This window comes from Zosterops lateralis (assembly GCF_965231275.1).
Source record: "Zosterops lateralis genome assembly, chromosome: 20".
NCBI classification, from domain to species: Eukaryota; Metazoa; Chordata; class Aves; order Passeriformes; family Zosteropidae; genus Zosterops; species Zosterops lateralis.
The window spans coordinates 7,083,136-7,105,170 of record NC_139780.1 but is presented as its reverse complement, the minus strand read 5'-3'; the positions used below and the strand labels follow the sequence as shown (position 1 = coordinate 7,105,170).

Here is a 22,035-nt window from a genome sequence, read left to right as displayed (position 1 = left end):
AATTAGTTACAGTAAATGTCACTCAGATGAAGTATGCACTTTAGAAGCAAGGAAACCATTCCTTTAAAATTAATGATGCATTGCAAATATCAGAAAAAAACCTTATATCCAGCATAAAGATAATTAAAATTCAGGTCAGAAGTGTATGACTTAGTCGGGCTAAATTTTTTAATGAGATTTCAGAAAATTAATTGGGCGAGTGTGTTTTTACTCTTCTAAAGAATATTTCGTTTTGTGGCTCTACAGGAAAGCTGCTTTTATTGGCATCTGAAGATTGTACTGTCTGGCTTTTTAACTGTTGGTTAACTAATCTTAACAGTTTTTAGGTTGATTACAAATACTCTAAATGCCTGCAGCCCTTTGTGCAGGGCTGACTGGTGCCTGTTTTCCACATGCCAATCAGCAGTAAAACAACTGACTTTATTATTAATTAACATTAGCACTCTGGGTTTCTATATTGTGCAATTAGCAGTGGACCTTCCTCTTTCTCAGCCCATTCTTGGATTCCTCGTGCCTCTGTTCAGGTGTGTACAAGACAACTGAAGCTTTTATTTCTTTGGGGATTTTTTAGTGTTATGAAATCTTATCAATTCTGTTCTGCAGACAATCTTGTAACACCTCAGAATTTAAGCCTAAAAGCCCTGCCAAGATTCTCCCTGAAGTTCTGTGACGAGGGCTGCCCTTGCCTGCTTTTGCCAGCTTTGGAATTTGTGCTCTGGCACCAGTGGTTCCATCTCACAGAGCACATGTGTGCCAGAGGAGATGTCCAGAAGAGCTTGTTCTTGGAATAATCTCTGCATTTCTTCTTAAAAATGAATAGATTTTTTATTTGCATGAGGAATCTTTTGACTTTAATCTTTGGTGCTTTTTTTTTCCCCATGGAATAGGAGAAGAATGAGACTTCCTTGCGTGCATAAAGAGAACAGCCTTTGTCTCAAAACAAGTTTTTCCCAGACTGGGCCCTTCCTACAGCTGCCCTGGGAACAGAAATGTGCAAACAGCCCAGTTTTAGTAGTGTCCAGTGGTTGGGATTCTTTTTGCTTGGTTGGTTTTTCCCCTCCCCTTTTCTTTTTTTTATTTAGCTTTTCTTTTAATTCAAGCTTCATTGGTGACCTTGATACCTGATCTGTAGAGGCAGGGGCTTGATTTTACTGCACTTATGGAAACCTGAGCCTAAATCTGTCCTAAAAATGAGAAAATGTATTTTTAGTGGACAAGTTTGCAGATGTTGGTGGTACCTTACTGCATACAATTTATATCTGTACATGGAAACTCTGAGGTTCACAGAAATAAAGATCACAGGTTGTTTGAATGAATAGGGATTGGTTCTTTGATAACTTTCTGAAAAATTGTGGTGGTTAATTGTGGAAGGACTTGAAAGCAATGTCAAGCCCATGTCAAAAGTCATGAACTAAATGAGATGTGTGTAAGGCCAGGCTAGAGGGGTGTTCTTCTGAGAAGGCAGGTATTTCCCAGCTGTTCTGGGTGGCCTTAGAACAGGACTCTGCAGAGTTTCCTGCTTACATTCCAGTTCAGCAGAGCATAAGAAAAGGTGAAGTTTAAACATCAGGGAAAGAGATAGTAGGGAGCTTTCTGGTACAGTTTGGGCTCACCTGAGGATGATTCATGGTTTGTTCCATAATCAAACATCTCCTGCCCTCTCTGAAAGCTCTGTTACTTTAATTAGGTCTGATAGGTTGTGATAGCCCATGCAAATCTAGGTCATTGCATATGTAAATGTGCAGCTGCAGTCCTGGCAGTGCCAGAACACATCAGCAGAGGTGTCTAGGCATGGGCAGCATCACCCCCAGCAGGCTCCAGGACTCTGCATGGCAAAGGGGCTGGGGTACATTCCCCTTGCAATTGCCTAATATTAATTTACACTTAAGCGCTCTGGGTGTAAGCACACACTTTACCAGTTTAGGAAAGGCAAGTGGAAACTGTCCTTGATTTCAGTGTGGATTTCTTTCTGAAAAATAAAGTTTTGTGTAGTAGTTGCCTCATAAAATGTTAGAAGTGCTGCTCCTATTGTGAATAGTAACTCCAAGTTAGAAAAGCTTTTGCTCAGACTTTCTTACTGTTCAAGAACAGCTCAGGAGGCACGTGGTGAAGGAAATGCTGTGATTCCTTTCTGTTTTTAAATTAGGAAAAAGTGCTTTGTAGGTTTATGTGCTGACACCTATGTTTTGTCTGGGGAAAGTGGTTTGTCTGTACAGGTCAAGGAACTGGCTTAGCAGCTTGTGTGTAAAACAGCTGGGAAGCAGAGATGTTCCTGGTGGAGAGCAGGCAAATGGGACAAATCCCTGTGTGCAGATTCTGGCTTTGTCAGTGCAGGGCACTGATGTTTGTTACGCTGCCTGCAATGAGCTGAGTGTTCCCATCCCCGGTGACGGGATTGAGGAGTGCTTCTGTTTATCAGATCCCTGCAAGGAGAGGTTGCAACCAGTTTGAACTGAGAAGGCTGCAGGGGCTGCTTAATTGGAATATTTGTTTGTCTGCTTTCATCCTGTGTTGCCTTACTCTGGTGATAATTTAGTAACTTAGAGGAGAATGTATGTAAACAATAAAGCAAAGCAATTGTAGCCTTCTGCCTTTATCTGGTACGTGTAGAATACCTGTTCCCTTATCACTGAGAGGATGCTCCCAGTTTATTGGATAGTGTACACTACCAAACTTGGAGAAATAAATCCTTACACTTTAATTTTGGTTTGGTTTTTGTTCTCTCTGTGAATGCAGCATAATTCCAAGCACAACACAAGCACTGAGAGCTGACCCAAACTTTGATTGCAGTTAATAGCTGGTGACTTGTTCCAGAGTGTAGGGGAGACTGGAGAATTCTTACAGGGAACCATGCCCTGAGCTGCTTGAAAGAGGCACTTGGAGAAATGACCTTCCTCTTTCTGTGGGACTTGCCTTCAGAAATACTGCAGGTCCTAACGCTCGGCTGAAAGCTTTCCCTGCATTTCAAATCTCGATTGCAGCCCTCTCCCGCTGCATTAGGAAATGACAGTGGTAGCAATAGTTGTTCCTTAAAACCTGCATTTGAGATGTCGATTGCAGCCCTCCCAGACACTTGTGCTGGGCGTGGCTGCTCGGGTCTGCCGCAGGCGATGGCTCAGCCTTGGGAAGCCCTTCCCTACCCCCAGCCTGTGCTGGGAACTTCTCTTTTTGTGCCTTTTGATGCAAACTCTGAAATGGCTCGAGATGCCGAAACTCGGAAACGTTCTACTTGGCACGCGCACTAACTTTGAGTAATTAATTTTCATAATTTCTTTTTTAAACATTGTTTGGCAGCCGTGCTAATTACAGAGGAGACCAGCAGGGCTCTGGGGAGCACTGGCAGTCCGTGGAGCCCGTGCTCCTCGTTAGGCTGCTCTCCCTGCCTGCCTGGCTGTTTACCTGGGACTGCTGGGCTGCACCATCGGCATCTCCCCACTGACACGGGCAGACAGAGCTGGTGAGAGGCTGTGCAACCAGGGAGAGCAGTTTGGGATTAATTAGTTACTTACACAGAAGGCAAGACTTGAATTCCCTTTTTAAAGAAGTCGTTTGGCTTCCTCCAGCCTGTGCTAGTGCTGCATCTGTGAGGACTGAATGTGTTTGTGGTGGGGTTGTTCTCCATTCTGATCTGAGGTGGAAGTTGTGGCCGCGAGCAGTGGGACCAGGAGGGGCTCTCTAGGGTCCCTGACTGCCTTTCCTTTGCCAGGGACATTTACCAGCAGTGGGAGCAAGATGGGATGCATGGCTCTCTGGGGTCCCTAACTGCCTTTCCTTTGACAGAGACATTTAACGTCGTACCCGTATCGCTGCACCTTGGCAGATTTTCAGATTGAGAAAAAGATCGGACGAGGCCAGTTCAGTGAAGTTTACAAAGCAACTTGTCTCCTGGACAGGAAACCTGTGGCACTGAAGAAAGTGCAGGTGAGCATTTCAGGGCAGGAGGGGAATGTTCCAAGGCCTGCCAGGAGACCTGGAGGCAGTGAACTCTGCCCTGCAGGGACTCCATCCCTCATCACCACGCACTGGGTTCCTGTGTCCAAGTCAGGATTACATATCACTAGAGCCATTTCATGTTTATTTTAAATGTCACCTTTTGCTTTATGAAAAGGGTCCACCAAATTGTTATGAAATGTGTGAAACAGTGAGGCCTTGTGGCTGTGCTAGTGCCATCCAAACGCAGCTGAACCATGGGAACATGGAAGGGAAAAAGGCTGGAGCTTGCTGGTGGAGTAGGACAAGAATTTTTGAAAACTGGGATGTCAGAAGTACAGATTTTTTAAACTTGGTTGGAAATATTCGGCAGTATTCAGAACAGCATTTTGTTTGAAGAAATTTGCCTTTAATCCTTCAACAGGTCCTCCAAACTCTTATTTCCAGTGACTTAGTGATCATTGCAGAATGAATATTAATGCTCAAAGTTATTGTTAATTATTACAGAGAAATCAGTGGAAGCTGTATCTGTTTAGAAGAGAAAAGTAAACATTTTGTCTTTTATTTACTATATGAAATGAATAACAACCAAACCAATGAAAATCACAGCAGCAAACTCACAAATTTGTATCTTTATTTTTTGTGCTGCTTAGAATATTGCCAGTGGGTTTGAAAATTAGTTTTACCCCAATGTTATCTCTGTGGTGGTTTCAAAATAAAGAAAACATTGATCTTTCTTTGATCTGAGGATTGTGTGAATACTCATTACAGTAGAGGATGTACAAATTGGGGAAGGAAGCACCAACTGCTTGTTAAAGTATAAAGTACTTTTTTGTTGTTGTTTCATTTTTATTTTCTATGTTTTTGTGTTTAAAGATTTTTGAAATGATGGATGCCAAGGCAAGGCAAGATTGCATTAAAGAAATTGACCTCTTGAAGGTAAGAATTTTTATAATGACTATTTTCTTTTTTTCTTCTTTTTTTCCTCCTTTTTATGAGTTTTGCTTTTTGTTTGTTTGCTTTGTTTTGTGAAAAAAATTGGTTTTAGGTTGGCAAATAAAGCTTACACAGTAAAGGAGCAAGCAATTTTGCTTGTACGTGTCATGTATGTGTGTGTATAAATATCACACATGAAAAATGATAATTTAGATAAAGGCTGTGAACCCAGAGTGTTTAAGTGATTAAAACAAGTAGTGATTTTAATGCCTTAGTAGCTTATTTTAAATTGTGGGTTAAAAACATAGACATGTTGCACTTTAGGTATCTATTTTTAGTAAATGCAGCAAACTGCAAAATGCTAAAAATTTAGTTTAGCTAGTCAAATTTCATTCTAAAAGTATTAAATAATTACTCCTGTGCCTGTGATTTTTAGGGATTTCTGTTCAAATTCATGCAGTTGTAGCCTGAGTCTGTGGGCTGTAGGGAAGAATAAACATGAGCCAGTTGCTCAATAGTCCTGGAGGAAAATAATGACAAGGTTTACATTCAGAAAGAGGATCTGTCATATTTTTGGGTTCTAGGAAAAAATATTCAAGCATCAGTTGTGAATATAAGAATGAGCTATACTGAAATGAAAGAAAAGAATTAGTGAAGAAGTCAGCATAAATGATCAGATAATAAACTGACGTGCAATTTGTGTGTTATTGTCCTCCTTCAAAGTTTTAATTTAGTTTTGTTGTTCTTTTAATGAGCAAAGAGACCTTGAGTACTGTAACCAACAGCTGGGGGTTTGCTTCTATTTAAAGGGGGGAAAATCGTTTATTGCTTAACAAGGCATCCTTCCGGACATGGCTTTTAAATGGTTTGTTTTGCAAGTTTCCCATAGAGGAGGTTGTTTCACCCTGTTGTCTGGAGTTGCTCTTTGCTAAGGACATCCTCAGGGTGGGAAATGCTGTTCCTCATGGATTTTGTGTGGAGCAGTTCAGCCCAGGCTGTGGGTGCACCCACTGTGCCCGTGGGTGACAGGAGGTGCAGGTGCTGTGTCTGGGAATTGTCACGGCCACCTTGTCACCGTTCCTCTTGCATTCCCTCCCTCTACAGCAACTGAACCACCCCAACATCATCAAGTATTTGGATTCTTTCATTGAAGACAATGAACTCAACATCGTCCTGGAGCTGGCTGATGCTGGGGATCTCTCTCAGATGATTAAGGTAAAGACATCTCTGTCCTGGAGGTGCTGCAGACTTCCAGGATTAGGCAGGCCTGACCCACAGCTGGGTTTGAAGCACTTTTTTCCTCCTCTTGCAGCTTTGCACACCCATTGGTTACTTCCAGACCTGAACCAAAGTGTCTGGTGGTGTTTTAAATACCCCAGGCCATGGCCTGGGTTTGTGGTCACTGCTGCAGAGGGAGGCGTCCGTGATCTGGTGGGACACGGTGTTATTTATGAAGTTGATTTACTCAGCCTGTGATTGATGGGGACATTTAATTACTGTTGGTTCACTATTCACATCGCCTGTCTGCCACTCTGAAGACATTCAAGGAAGTCTATTGACTTTCTTTGCAATGGGGATTTGGGTTTGAAGAAATGTTTCAAGTACTTGTTCTTCTTTTATGTTGCTCTTAGGAATACTTGTATTGCTGCAAACCAGCTTTAGTTAAGCTGTTACCAGCTGCTTTTATATTTTCTTTGACATGTTAATCTTTAGACATACATCCCTTGTGAGAACAGATGCGTTATATCATGTTTGTTAGCACTCTCAACCTTCTCTCCATGTTTTACCTGGTTTTTGCCATCATTATTTTGTAATTATCATAAATGGATGTTTGGGAAGTTCTCCTCCTCTTTGTTGTCACAGTTAAAATATCTTATTAACAGATTTGTTTTCTTTGCCAGCAGAGCAATGAGGCACTAGGCCAAAGGCTGTCAAGCAAGTTACCCATTCAGTCCACGGTCAACGGCTGAATTTGCAGGATCCAGGAAAATCTGCTTGGTCTCACAGGAGAGCCCTTGGGCGAGTGCTGGGAGCAGCAGTTGGCAGAGTCACTCCTGGGGACAGCCCCAGGTCTCAGTCCAGCCTCACTCGGGGGGAAGGGGGAGCTGGGGGGGCACAGCTGCTCCTTCTGCCCAGCTCTGCCTTTGTCCTGCCTGGTTCCTTGGGCCTTCTGCTGGGGTTTGCCCATTTCCCACCATTTCCTGGGAAACTCACAGCTCATCTTGGGCTTTTTGTGGTTGTGGTTGAAGATGGAAAACCCCAGGGACTGTGAGAGCAGGAGTTTTGGCTGTGTGAGACCTTTCTGGGCTCTGCTTGAGTTTGCAGTCTTGGCTGACAAAAGTTTTTACCTACAGAATTGTAAGATTCTGTGATATGAAATATTTGTAATTTTTAGTCATCTGTAGTTTTTAGTTTTAAAATACTGACAAATATATTCATTTGCTTATCAGGGTTGGCTATTTAATTTTTAAAAATAATTTTCTGTGTCATTATAGTAAGAGTTACATTTTCCAAAACATAAGTCTTGGATTGGTGCCGTTCCCAGTGCTGGACTGTGCTGGTTTCCAGTGGCCACAGCCCTGTGTTCTCTCTGTATTTCAGGCATGAAGCAGATGTATTTGTTTTTTTCAAGGTCACATAAATTAAGGCTTTCAACTCACACAAATCTAGGAATTCAATTTTTTATTTCTAACAGAAGTTAAAAAAAAAAATACCAAGCCCTAAACCCAAGAAGGAACAAAATCTTCCTCCTCCGTGCAGCTCCAGTGCAGCAGGAGAGTTTCCCCAGCAGCCTCCCTGGGAGCTGCAGCTCCAGTGTGGATTTAGGGTGGAACAGCAGTGGCAGCCCTGGGAAGGTGTGAGGGTGATAAAGCCAGGGCCTGTCTCTGTCACACCCCGATGCCTGCATTATTTATGAGGGATGTAGAGCTGCAGGAAAACCCACCGGAGAGTTGGGACTTGCTTGTAAATGTCAGGCAAACCTTATTGGACATGACATTTAGAAAATTATCACTTGTGGTCTTGCATATCCACTCTTAAATATTTTAATGAGAATTAAATAATTTTATTGTGTATATAACACTTTCTCCCTCACCCTCTGTAATTCTTCTGTGCTCTCTCTCGAGTTTTGGGTTGAGACTGTTGCAATCTGTCAGATTTGCTGCCTGGGGAATTGCACAGTCGTGCCCCTTCACAGCTGATCTGCAAAAGAAAATTTGCCATTGCTTGAGTCAAACACGAACTGGTAACAGCATTTCACATGAAATAGAGAACGTGACAACGGACATCAGATGTCAGTGCTGGGAGGGGAAAGCATGAGCTGCAGAAAGGGGCAGCAAGGCATTCCCATCCTTTATTCCTGCTGCAGATGGGAATTCTCACAGGTGCCATGCAAAGGAAGTGGTGAGGCAGGAGAGTGTGCATGCTCTCAGTGCCACTCAGTGTGCCAGGGCATGGGCAGCAATGAGAAACCTCTGCAAGTGTTGAAGTGTGTTTTGTTAATGCTCTGGCTGTAGAGCTGGCTCAGTGGGAAGCCAGGGACCAAGGATCCAGAGCCTGCAGGTTTGGGATGCCTGGGTGCGGTGCCAGACACGGCTGGTGTGCCCCCCCTGCTCAGGAAGGAGAGCAGCTGAAGTCTGTAATGCTTGGCCTTCACTGAAGTGTGCAGCTGGCTCTTTATTCCTGTAGTGGCTTGAAGAAGACTTCAGCACTGCAGAGAGCCAGGGCCAGGCTGCACTCGGTGCTGTTGCTTTGTGCTGCCCATTATTGTGAGAGCTCAGAGGAGCCAGAGGTCCTGGCACAGGGACCCCGCGCTGCCCAGGCACACCCAGCTGGTCAGGAGGGTCTGTGTCACCAGAGAGTGCTCTTCATTCACTATTCCTGCTATGCATCAAATAGAATACATTATTCTACCTGATCACAGAAGAAACATGGATACTTTATTGATGCTTGGGCCATCTTTTAAAAAAGGGAAGTAGATTTCCTTGTCCTTGTTAGTAGACAATGCAATAATGAATGTTTACAAGGGGGTTTTTAATGGTCTTTTGTTTCTTAAGGCAAAATATTTGAGACATTTGTTGTTTTGAGGCGTTAAATATGCTTTGCAAGATAATTAAGGAGATTAATGCTAATTGTAATTGTGTCCATTCAAAAATGTCAAACCTATTTAAGCAAATTTTCATAATAGTTGTTAATTAGTGAAGTGCATTGAAGTTTCCACACAGAGAGGAGGAGTTAAAAGCTAATCAGAAGAAAAGTCATGCAGCTGCAGATTTGGAAGAATTGAGCAACCTGCAGCTGACTAACACAATTCCAGGAACGAGTCGAATGATCTTTCACTGATCTTTTATTTATTTCCTCCCACAGTATTTTAAAAAGCAGAAACGGTTAATCCCGGAAAGGACGGTGTGGAAGTATTTTGTGCAGTTATGCAGTGCAGTGGAACACATGCACTCCCGCAGGGTGATGCACAGAGGTAACATTAATTCAGTCTCTTTTCACTGAATAATAATATAATGTTCCAATTAGTAAGCGCCTACATTCAAAAACAATTATGCTGATGTTCAGCCAATGCATGTTTAGAGAGGCTGGAGCCTGTGAGATGGATTTCTCCTTCTGTCTCTGCCTCATTGTTAAAGCATTCAGGCTGAAGTGAGCGTGGTATTAGGAAGATGAGCTGCTTTGTATTCCAGACACTGATATTAAGTAAAAGTGTCAAACTTGCCATTAGAAAAGTGTCAGAAATAAAATGCTGAGGCTCTTGGATACAGTGAACTCTAAGAAATAGTCTTCATTATATTAGCTGTGACCTTAGAGAGTTGAGAAGAAGTTTTCCTGTCTTGCAGGCTTTTCTGAAATATTAATACAAATATATCCCACACTCTCATAACCTGTTCTCTATTTTCATTAATTATTTTTGAATCTCTTGTCTCAGAACATCTTATAACTTTGAGCTCTATCCAAAAAATTACACCATTGCTTTCAGTGTCAGTGAAGTGCTTTGAGAAGGACTGGACTCAGAAAATGCAAATTTCCCAAAAGGCACCAGCACCTATCTTGGCTGCTTGCCATTTCCTTGCTCCTTTGAAGGAGGGAATTCTTCACTGTATTTTTCAGCAATGTGGTATCATTTTTGCCCCGTTACACATCCCCTGTTGCAGTGTATCAGTTGTACCTGAACTAGCTCTGTAATTGGTGGCTGAAATGGAGAGCCTCAGGTTGAGTCTGCTTTAACATAAGGAGAGAGCCTCTGACTCAGTTCTGGCATGACTGCTTGGGAAACTGGGGTTGTGGTGGTTTCTACCCTCCATGAACCAACTGGGCTGTGTAGAGCCCAGAATTTTGGTATATGTGGACCAGTAATTGCCCTTTGCATGAGGGGATGATGGTGGGCAGTGCAGTTTCCTGTGGAAAGTGATCATTCCCAAAGAGAACTGGGCTCATTCCTTTGATTTCCAGCAGATAAAGAGGTTGCTTCTGTTCTGTTGAGCTGTTTCCTACATTTTCCCTCATTGGTATTTCTTGTATGTGGGAAGTACACTCTGATTTTTGTGTCTGTGCAGAGCTGGAAGCCTTGGAAGATTGAGCCTATCAAAGCTCTAAAGAAACACAGTTCTGCTCGAGCCTCTTTGTACCCTGAGCGCTCCAGGCGATGCTTCTATTGCTGCATTAGAACCAAATAACCTTTTGTGGCTTTGACCTTTTACCTTTTTCTTCTTGCAGACATAAAACCAGCCAATGTGTTTATAACAGCCACAGGGGTGGTGAAGCTGGGAGATCTTGGATTAGGCCGGTTTTTCAGTTCTAAAACCACTGCAGCACATTCCTTAGGTAAGCTGGTACTCGTTAAGCAGGGCCTGGTGTGCACTGCCAGCTCTGATGTTCACACTCAGGGTGTCCATCCATCCTCCCATGGTGGCACCAGTGGGAGGCAGGGGATGGGAGGCTGCATTTCCAGCCATGTCTGTTTTAAATGCTCCTTGTAGGCATTAATAGCTATCTTCTTTTTTCAAATCTTATTTTTTCCTGGAAGGGCTGGCCTGGTGTGTGTTTTACAGCAAATGCAGCTTCTCCACTCTGTAGAGCACTTTGACTGCTCTGTGCTTGCTGGAATTCAGTGTCCCCCCCAATACCTTGTACCTTTTTACCTTTGCTGGTCAGGACTGGGGCTGGGACTGCCTGAGGTGGGTGAGCCCTCATAGCTCATCTGTCCCATGAAACCTGGCCTATGCTTTAAACATCCAGCTTTTCTTCATGTCTTCCACATATCTCAAGGTTGTCTTCCTCATTTTTATACCTTTAACATTAATTCTAGTGCTATAGAAAATGACATAGTTATGCGGTTCATTCTTCAAGTCTTACGGTATAAAGTATTTCATAATTGTGTCTGTAACCCCTTGAGAGGTGACTGATTTTCCATTTTTATTAATGGGTCTGAATTTTTTGTACAGTGAAGGAGCTTTGACTTTTGGTGCAATATTTAAGCTCTTTTAAACTAATGTCTCTCAGTTGACTTTGGAACACATGATATTTGTTTCACTATTTGTGTTTTGGAATTTCTCCTGCTGAATCCTTTTTTAGATGTGAACAAATTTCATTGCTAATACTGCCAGCAGCACTGGGCTACCTGCCTTGTTTTGTGTGTGCTTAAAAAATAGGAGGCATTTCTATAGTTTACTTTCATAAAATAGGAGATTTCAGATTTCCCTTTGTATCAAAAGCTGTCCTAGGATATATCCCCACTGTACTTAATAGACGAAAATAAATCCTCTTCACAGGAAGTTACAATCACATCATCTGAACAGGCCAAAATATGATCATGTCTAATTATATGATCTTATCCAGTTTGACTGCTGCACTTATTATATTAATAAGAATAAATTGGGGGTTGGAAACTGGCTGCACATGTAAGCCAAGCTTGTGACCTTTACCAGGGCTTCTCTCTCTTAATTGAGAAAGCTGGAGTAGGAAGAGCTCAGCCCCTGGTGTACAAACCCTGCCCTTCCTCACATCATCAGCATCCTGCAAACAGCTGAGAGGTGCAGGACACTGAGGGAGCAGCAGTGAGTGAGACTTGGAAGTGTGGGAGGGATGGACACATCACCATTTCCAGCAGTTCTTGGATCCAGGTGAAAAAGAATATTTTAACAATCAGAAAATAAGCAGTTGTGAAGCTTCTTTCTTTTTTTTTTTTTTTGATAATTTGCCAGAGATGGAGGTTCTGTAGCAGCAGGAAATGGGCTGATGTTGGGTTTCGTTTAATGAAGACATTTGCTGCAGGAGCTGAGAGGGACGAACAGCCCAGAGCAGAGCGGGGCAGGCTGACGGCTGGGCTGCGGAGCAGAGCCGGGCACCTCCCGGTGCTGCGTTACCCCGGCAACCGCCCTGAGCCATCATTTCTCTGGCTGCTGACCCATGAATTCAATGTGCGGCTTATGCAAATATATTCATCTCATTTCTCCCTTTGGTTGTATTTGCTAGCAGCAGACTGGCATGAAAGGGCATCAGGCAGTCCCGACCCGGCTGACAGGTGTAGCAGGGGCTCGGCAGTGTCCGCCGCCGCGCCGGGAACGGAGCCGTAATTAGAGCAAGGAACAGAATGAACGTCAGATGAATTACCAGGCAGCAGATCATATTTGTCAGGAAGGATTGCATACATAAAAATTAAGTGACAGTACATGCCGAGGTAATGAAAGAAAAATGAAAGATTTGCCTGTACACAGCTCGTGAGATGCCGGTGAGCGCCGCGCTCTGAGCGCCGGCAGGAGCCGCGAGACTGTGGGGCAGGGAAAGGCCTGGCCCCTGGAAACCTCCACGGGCACACCTGCCAGAGGGGCAGCACAGACACCTCCAGCCTCTCCCGGGGCTGGCACAAGCAGCAGGAACCAGCTGGGGCTGCAGAGTTCACAGGGCACCACCTCAACTGCCCCTTTTCCCTGGAGAGAAGACAGGAGATGCTTCTCCATAGGCAAGAGCTCTTCCTGTACAAGGCCTACTAGGAAATTCGTGTTTTAAAGGTATTTGGTGTCGCTGAGGTGAATTTTACTACTTGTTACAACATGGTGGTTCATCTTCCTTCCATAATTTTAGACTTTGGCAACCTGAACATTAAGCTGGTAGATCCTGTTTTACTAGGAGCTGTAATAAATACAGAGAATTTACATTAATATTGAAATGGATAACTTTTTTGAGAGCTGGTGTAATGTCCATTTTTAGCCAAATAAACTTGGCATTAACCAGACCTCCTGACTGGCTTTACATTTTGAAGAAACAAGAGGAATAAGAAAAACAACCAACCAAACCTCAAAAGACACCAATTTTACACAGAATACTCTTGTTTTGGAGCAGATGATTTATTATTTATTCTTGGACAAGAATATACTTGGAGCAGATTTTCCTTTTGGGAGATTCACGTAAGTCAAATCTTCCCAGTTTAGAACATGCCAATAGCCCTGGATTGGAGTACATGGGGGTGTTACATGTTCCTTCTGGTTCCTGCTTGGATGCGAGGGTGAACAGGGAGGAACTGAAGAGCTCTTCAATAAATGGACCATTTGTCTGCCTTTTTTTCTTTTGCTTGCCATGCCAGTTTGCCATCTGAAGCGCAATCCCGGGACTTGGAGGGGCTGGTAATCAGGACTTGGTAAAAAAAAAAAAAAAATGGACACAAGAAATCCACTGAAAGTGTCACCAGCCAATATTGTGTTGTGTGTGTGGAGTTCTTGGGTTGCCTCTAGTGCAATATTTGTGGAAGAAGAGAGAGAGACAGGATTGCTGCAGGTGGCCTGTGCTATTTACATGTGAAAAACTCAACCAGCCAAGCAAAAAACCCAACCCAGCCTCAGAACTATAAGGAGTTCCGTAGGGTTGTGTGATTCAAAAATAATAATGAAAAAAAAAAAAAGAGCTTAAGGCAACAGGTCTTGTAACAACAGTGCAATATTATGCACAAAGTATTTATTGTTTTTCTCTAAGAGTAAGTAGATTTCATCTGCTTTTTTGTTTTTGTTTCCCCCATGAAAATTAGTGGGGGCACCTCACACTGAGATATGAAGGAATTTATCTATTTGAGTGTGTTTGACCACAGTTTTACTTCATCTGGTTCCCAAATTCTCCTGGGAAAAGGCCTGAGCTGCCTTGTTGGAAATACACCCCGAAGAATGTGAAAGTTAAGAAAAGGATGCTTGAGAACTCGACTCCTTTTAAATAATGCTGGATATTTTTCTTGGTAACCTACAAGTGTGGATAGGGAGGGGAGGCTGAGCCAGGTGAGAGATCCAGACTCTCATTTTCCAGCAGAATTGCTTCCCTGCTGTGTGTGCACCACCAGATAGTACTAAAACATACTCAGATGTATTTCTCAGCGATATGTATGTTCATGGAACATGCACTAGTGTTGCTCATGCTAAAGCTGAGCTGATAGTTTTGGACTTTATTACTATTTGAAAAACTGGGCAGTTTTTTGTTTTGCATGTAGGCATTTAAAAAGCCTCAATGTACGCAGCCTGTAAAAATAACTGGGAATATCCTGCACTGGTTTCAGTCTAATGCAGTCTTGCAGTCTGTGTAAAGGTGTGGGAGAGCCTCTGCTGTGCAAGGCATGTCTAACTTGCATCAAACTCAGTGAATGAGGCTCTGAGAGCCTCCTAAAGTATGAATCAGGTTTGGTTGTGCCCATGCGCAGCCAGGGATGAGTTTCTCAGGAAGCATCACTCCTGGCTGAGCCACGTTTGCACGGGTGAGAGGGATGGAATTTCAATTTCATTTCTGGAATAACTTTGCCACCTTTGCCTTTGTGTTTTCCTGGTGAAGTAAGAGACTCTGCTCCCAATCTTAACTGGGAATAATTAGCATTTCCCTACCTTTGGTGTTGCAGCTGTCCCAGGGCTGTTATAGCTGCCCATGGGCAGTGCTGGGAGGGCAGGAATGCTCTGGCATCACTGAGGTGGCTGATGTTCAAATGAAGGGCCCCAACTTCCAGGAACAGAGCAGGAAGCTCCTTGCTTAATCTGCCCTATGGTTTTGTGACCTTTATGACTCCAAATGCATTACTCTACCACCTGGTGAATAATGTTGAATCTGAGCAGTATTTTGTATTTTCAGCAGGGCAAATGCTGAAGAAAGTTTCTGATGGATATTCTCTGATTAGACTGTTCTTGTCAAATTGACTAATGGGATGCAATGGTGAGCCCTGAGTGATTGCACTGGAAACCTTGTGCAGTTTTCTAGAAGATGCTCATTACAGGAGATTCCCATGTAATGTCGGACAGGCCATAAAGAGAATTGGCCTTGTCAGTCTTTTATCATGACAGTTATTTAAAAATTAATGCATCAGTTTTGAAACGCAGAGACCTGCTTGTTTGTACATTTGCTGACAAGACTACAGTAATGATAGGTAAATGCACAAGGTGGACTCCACAAAATGAGCTCAGGCGTGGAGTGCTCCCGGAGCCATTAATGGGCTGGAGCAGCCCGGTGCCCCCTCTGGGGCTGGTGATGCACTGAGCCGTGCCACAGCCCCTGTCACTGCTTTGTCACCACTGGCACCAGCGCAGGCGTGATCTGAAGCGACAGTGGGGCTGCCCAGCAGAGCTGCAGCCAGGGCAGCAGGGCCCTGCTCTGGAGCCCACACGTTGTCATTTGCTCCCTGGTGCCCAGGCAGTGACCTGGAATCGCTGAGTGCCCGAGCAGCCGTGGCTCCAGGGCCCTGGCACTGCCCTGGGCACAGCTGGGGTTGGGGCTGCTCCGGCCAGCCAAGGGCTCCACAACTCCCCAAGCTCCTGGAACACAGCAGCAGCAAGGAGGAGTTACAGATGGGGAAGTGTCTTACACTGCTGCTCAGTGGGGACTTCCAGAAGTGTCTTCCACAACTTCCTGGAATGAATCACCATTTCTTCTGCAGCTGCATATTTTTCAGCAGGAAAATGAATCAGTGCTATCCCAGCCAAGTCAGTTCTTGTGCAGAAACCTGGCAGATGTGTGGGAATTACTTGGAGAGCTGTACTGGCCATCGTGTGGTTGTTGCATGCACATGGGACAGAGCCATGGAAAGCCTCTGAATGAGTCCTGTCTGCTCCTGGTGTCCAAGGAAGTTCCTCTGTGTAGTCCAGTAAAAATCCTTCACTAGCAGGGCTCTGGTCTCCTCCCTACACAGGGGCCTTTCAGGGGCAGTTAAACCCAGGCAGCTCTGTGGCTGTGCCAGTGTGACCTGTGCCTCCTGAGCATGGGAACAAAGTAATCTCCTTGTGTTGCTTTTCCTGTGTTGTAGTTTTTATAGAATTTGCAAAAATGTAACTTCTCATTAGACTGCTCTTCACATTGAAAGGGAGGTAATTTCTAAAGTGAATGACCTGAAAGCATGAACTGAGTCCATCACACAGGGCAGCTGAATGCTGAACGTCTTGAGGGTCCACATAAATTACCTTCTCTGTGCTGGGTCACCTGTGCAGGTGCCAGGGCCTGGGGTTTGCCTCTCAAGGCTGTTGCTTTGTGCCCCAGAACTCATTCGTTCCCCACAGTGTGCAGATCCCTCTGTAGGAATGCTGGGGAAGGTGCTGGCTGTTCTTCCACCTCCAGCACCATTCTTCAGCTTATTAGTCCTGCAGCTGTCTTCAGGCAGCATTTCAAATGGAGAAATTGTAAACTGAATGTTACAGGCAAATTAAACATTTGCCATCTTGTGAGGAAAGGTCTTTAATTAGGAGAAGGATACACTGGAATGCCAAAAGGAAAAAAAAATTGACAGGGGACAGACAAGCAGGGGAAGCGGGAGAAAAGAGCATATACAGTCCTTGGATGTTTTAATAAATGATGTATCTGAGGATTATTTGATGTAGTTGAGACTGCCAGGATGTCTTGTATTTTCAGTACCACAAATGAAATTTATTTAGGATTTAAAAAAGAACCTTTTTGAGGTAAAGAATTTATTAATAATTTCCTGTAACTTCTGTCCAAAATACTGAGTCAAATTTCTTTTGATAAAATACAGACTTGTGGAAGTGCATAGAAATTCCCCAGCTTCTGACATAACTGCAAGTTGGAGCAGGTTTTTAAAGTTTGGAATGATTATCTTGTTTTTTTCAGACAGATTTTGCATTCCTGGCTCGTGCTGGGCTTAGTTGTGTCCCCTGCAGTGTCAGAGGCCCCCTGGGTCACTCTGCCACTCTGTGCCCTGTCAGGTGAACCCTCAGGGATGTGGCGGACCCCCAGTCCTGCTCTGGTGTCACAGTCATGGCACCCAGTGCAGTCTGGTGAACAAGAGGATGATCCCTTCCAGTGGCTCTGTCCATCCAAGACACTCTGAAGGTTCTTGGGAGCCTGGAAGGAAACAAAATGTTTCCCAAATGTCAGAAATACGAAAGATATTTTCAACCATGTTCACCATTCTCTGCTCTGTATGTGATGATATATTTGCTTCTAATCAGCTCTTTGTGCTACACCTGACCCTGTAATGAAGTCACTCTCTGTATGACAGAGGTTGCACAGTCACTTGTGAGACAATAACCCCTGGTTTGTTTGTTTTTGCAGTGGGAACTCCCTACTATATGTCCCCAGAGAGAATACACGAGAACGGCTATAACTTTAAATCTGATATCTGGTCTTTGGGCTGTTTATTGTATGAGGCAAGTATCTTCTCACTTTTTTCCCCTGGGTTTTCCATAACCACACAGTTTGGGACAGGAATTGAGTAGGTCAGTAGTAGTCAACTTGTTGAGAATCCTTAGTGAAAGCTGACTCATTTTGTGTTTGTCGTGCACCTTCTGAGCATGAACGAAGGGGTTGTGCCACCCAGCACTTGCACAAAGTTAATTTAGGTCACAGCAGATGTGGAGGATGAAGCAGCTCATTGCATCCTTCCTTCCCGCTGGGACATTTTGCTTCTCAACACAGCTTCTGGTAATCCATAAAATTCGGGAATAAACAGAAATATAATTTACTTTGTGAGCACATCAGATGTAAAAACTACTATAGTCGAGCACGTACTTCAGCTGGTTGATTGAACAAACATTGTAGGACATGAGGGGATAAAAGGAAGTTTTCCCATCACATCTCTAAAACTCAGAGCTGAGGCCTGTGGCCCTGCCCTGGGTGTTGGCCTGGCCAGGTCTGTTGGAGTGGCCCCAGTTGGATTTCACTGCCCGGGTGCAGTGCTGGGTTGCTCTGAGTCACTCCAGGCTGAGCTCCCAGAGATGGGATTCCAGATTTATGCAGAGAGAAATATTTAGCGTTGTGCTAAGATATGTTTTTGTTACAGGCAATATGGTCCCCTTATGGCACAGGAGTCTTGGTAGTCCTTGTATTTCAAGAAGCTGAATTAATTGCACACTAAACATAATTCTCTGGTAGGAGTAGCAGTACTACAGTAACATCTGAAAGATTTGGCATGTGAAGCGTTTTTAAATTTCCTTCCTACGTAGGTAAGCCTTAACTTAGGAACAGGAGCTGTGAGACATTGCAGATTCCAGGGAGGACTGGACAGGTACCAATTTTATGTTCAGTAGTTAAACAACTACTTGACTTCTTAAACTTTCTAGAATTTTGAAAATTAAGCATCAGATCTGTGTGTCTTTGAAGGAACTGTTTTATCTGCTCTAATATCTTGTAAGGAGAATGTTTTTCCATTTGGCTTAGAAATAAGGAAGGGATGATTGTTTGGGTATGAGTCACTTCTGATATTTCTCCAGATAGATTGTGTAGATAAGCCACAGAGAGATTTAATGTACAAATTGCCTTCAGAGACACGTGTGTCCACTGGAATCCACTTAGGGAACATTGAGGGCTTTGGGACATGATGCCACATAGCACCACTTAACTTTGACATTGATAATCATACAGTGATTTTTATTAAATCTTATCAATACAGTAGTAACTGTCTTCATCCCTCACTTCCTGTAGATATCTGTCAGCAAGACAACTTGGAGGGGATAAAAATAAGTTGTTAATTCCCAGAATGTAGCTACAAGCAATGACTTCAGCAGTTCTGGCAAGACGATCAATTTAAACACTAACAGGGATTCCCATCTCTGGATGTTTGAACCAGTCATGCTGCGTGGTGGGCGTTTTCCATGGAGATCTGGCTGGCCTGGGGTAATTGCTCTAATCAAAATGTCAGGAGCAAACCCCAGCGTAGCATCACAAACTGTAGTTAGTGAGATACTTGCAGTGCCTGTGGTCATGGCCCTGCAGCCCTGACTGCTGTAGTCACAACTGGGTGCTCTCTCTTTTCACTTAAATTCCCTGCATTTACCATCCTGAGCCCCACAGTGTTTCCTTTTCATTCCTTCCGTTTTGCACACGAGCACTAAACTAAACCTAGAATGAAAAGTTAATGGGAATTGGAAAACCCCTCTCAACCTCACTGGCATTATTGATGTGTGTATTGAGATCTTGGAGACCCTGTTTAACCCTTGCTTGCTTTCTGTGTTTTCCCTAATGCCCCCATTAGTGCTCTCCCTGGAACAGTCCATGCTGGGTTCTCCAGTTTGTTTTAACTGATGGAGAGCAGTTTGCCATCACTCCTACTTGGGGAGTAGTCTCTAATTGGACTCTAATTTTTCTCCTACTGATCTGCCTACTCCTGTCACGACAGTAATGAAGTAATAGTGACACTTCACCCTTTGCCTTAAAATCTTCCAAACGCTCTCACCCAGTGTTGGGGTTCTTTGGGATCCTGTCAGGAGACTCTTGACCCTCAGGTCCGTCGGTTTGTGAGGAGTAACTTGGTGTTACTCCTGATAGTAGTGGTGAGCAGATCCCTTGCTCTGCTCACTGGCAGAGAACAGAATTGGCTCTTGCAAACTGGCAGTACCGAGGGCTGTCAAATCCTTTGTGTTTCTGAAACATTTTCTGGTTTTTCCTCTCCAGATGGCAGCTCTGCAAAGTCCCTTCTACGGAGATAAAATGAACCTGTTCTCTCTTTGCCAAAAAATAGAGCAATGTGACTATCCACCTCTTCCAGCTGAACATTATTCTGAAAAGGTAAATTGGGAGTGTGGTTGCTGGGGAAATGGGGAGGTGCAGTGAAGTTTTCTCCAGGCACAGGGAAAGGGAACGCAGGAGGAGAACCCCCCCCCATATCTAGGGAAAAACAGGAGATGGCCAGGGGGTCCTCGATACCTGGCTGAGGAAATTATTTTTGTGACGAGTGAATATTGACAACTAAATCAAGACAAAAAAGATTTCCTAAAGTGGGGAATATTGTGAAACTGAAAGTCTGTGATGCTGGCAGAAACCAGTAGTAAACTGTGGGAAAGCCCTCTCCTTCTTTCCTTTCCCATAAAACATTCCAGAGAAGAGCACTCATATGTTTATTTATTAAATCTTCAGTGTGTGACAAAGTGGGGAAGGATTCATTTTAAGAAATGAAGAAAAGCTATTTAGTTTAATGCAATAAGCACCTCTACAGCAGCTGCACGGGGGCTTTTTAAGTCCAGCTTTGTGTGTCTGAACATGAAGGATGGGGGATGCATCTGAACCAGTGCATAAACCCCATGTCCCAGTTCCTGTTCACCCAGCTGCAGACACATGTATTGGATTTCCTCAGGGTCTCTTGAGATAAGCTTGACTTTCTTCTGCCTCACCTAGACAAAGCAGCTGGTTTTCCTTAACCTCCTCATTCCTTACAGTTACCTTCTATTTGAAAGGAAATGGCTAATGGAATTCTAAATGTTCACTGTATCCTATGGGGTTTTTCTTTTGTTTCACTCTACCTCAGCATCCTGAGGAGGAGGCAGGATGCCGGGAAATACCGAGCAGCTGCTCTGGCCTCCACCCGGGGAGGGGCCCTGCACCACACTTCACTTTTTGCTTCATTTTTCCTTGCCAAGTAACTTGTGCAAAACGATGCTTTGAGAACTAGTCTGTAGAAGTGAATTTTAAAAATTTTTTGCCCCAAGCCCCGCAGCAGCGTGCCATGCTGCTGCAGCCTGCATTTCAGGATATGCCTGTTGGCAGCAGGAATTAGCGTAAGTTGACAGATGTGTTTCCTGTCTTTACAATTACTGTCTGTTTGTTTCCCTCTGGCAGTGCTGAAGAGAGTGTGTAGTGCAGTGATACAGTCGGGGTGAGAAGGATGGTTTAGAGCTCAAAGGTGCCGGGTCCCAGAGAACTGCAGATGGTTCATGCACTATTAACGGGATGCTGGCACAGGCTGTGCCTGTAGGTCCTCAGCTGCTGCTGGTGCTCACTGCAACAGCACAAACAGGGAATTAGAATGGGGCTCCAGCACTAACAGCATCCAGTGTGGTACTTCCTTGGAACAAGGAGAAGGATCAAGGCAGTGTTTGGGGCAAAGTCCCTGCTTGAGTTTCCTTTCAGGGATGTTCCTCTCCTCTGTGGCCTTTTGTGCCTCACCAGTCCAGATCCCCCTGTGACCAACTGCATGCTGCTGGAAGTGGGAGGAGGAGCTGGGATCCAGCCAGGATTGGTTTTCTATATTGGGAACAGATTTGCTGGTAACTGGAGATGCTGGCTGGTGGTGCTGATCCAGGCTCGGCCTACTGGTTCCTGTAGGTGCTGGTGAATGCCTGTGAGGACAGAACTGCCCAGGCTGTTCCAGTGCTGCATGCACAGGGGAGCACAGCTACTGTTTGCACAAATGGTACTGATAGCACAGGCCCTGGGCAGAGCTCTGGAAGCATTTTCAATTGTTTGTGGGAGTTTCGTGGTCAGGATTGATACGCGTTCAGTCTTTGGGGTCTCAGGGCTATGAAGGCAGCAGTGTCCCTGCCCTGAGCTGGTCAAAGTCACCAGAGAATGGGGCAGGGCCAGGCAGCAGGACTGGGTTAGGAGCAAGGTCTGGGCCTGGCTCTATCCAGAGCTGGAAACCTCGGGTATGTTCATTACTGCAGCTGAAGCCGTGTGCTCGATAGCTCTATGGCCGTGCTTTTAATTACCAGTAAAATAATTGGCACTGTGGCTACTGGGAGGATGTGAGAAGATCAGAGGCTCAAGGCTGTTTTTCCTGATGCCTCAGGGGTACGAGCAGCTTTCAGTGTCTGTATAATTAAAAGCTACAATCTTTCATGTGCACAATAAAGAGGGCTGGGAGGTGGGGAGACTCTAGCCCTTCTGCATTTTATTTATTAAACATAATCAATGACCAGTTTCTCTTCTTCATAAAGATTTTTTTTAGAAAGCGCCAGGGTCTCAAAGCTGTGTCCAGTAGGTGCT

At 44.3% G+C, this 22,035-nt stretch overlaps 1 protein-coding gene across 5 annotated transcripts in view; it reads left to right on the top strand.

Moving 5' to 3' along the window:
- NEK6 (NIMA related kinase 6) overlaps positions 1 to 22,035 on the top strand; it is a 43,315-nt gene that overhangs the window by 19,381 nt on the left and 1,899 nt on the right. For all 5 annotated transcript variants that reach the window (XM_083876077.1, XM_083876078.1, XM_083876079.1 and 2 more), the window contains exons 3-9: positions 3,781 to 3,921; positions 4,807 to 4,869; positions 5,971 to 6,081; positions 9,232 to 9,340; positions 10,588 to 10,695; positions 17,392 to 17,486; positions 19,729 to 19,842. In XM_083876077.1, coding sequence (XP_083732203.1) covers positions 3,781 to 3,921; positions 4,807 to 4,869; positions 5,971 to 6,081; positions 9,232 to 9,340; positions 10,588 to 10,695; positions 17,392 to 17,486; positions 19,729 to 19,842 — 741 coding nt within the window. The remainder of the gene's footprint in view (positions 1 to 3,780; positions 3,922 to 4,806; positions 4,870 to 5,970; positions 6,082 to 9,231; positions 9,341 to 10,587; positions 10,696 to 17,391; positions 17,487 to 19,728; positions 19,843 to 22,035) is intronic.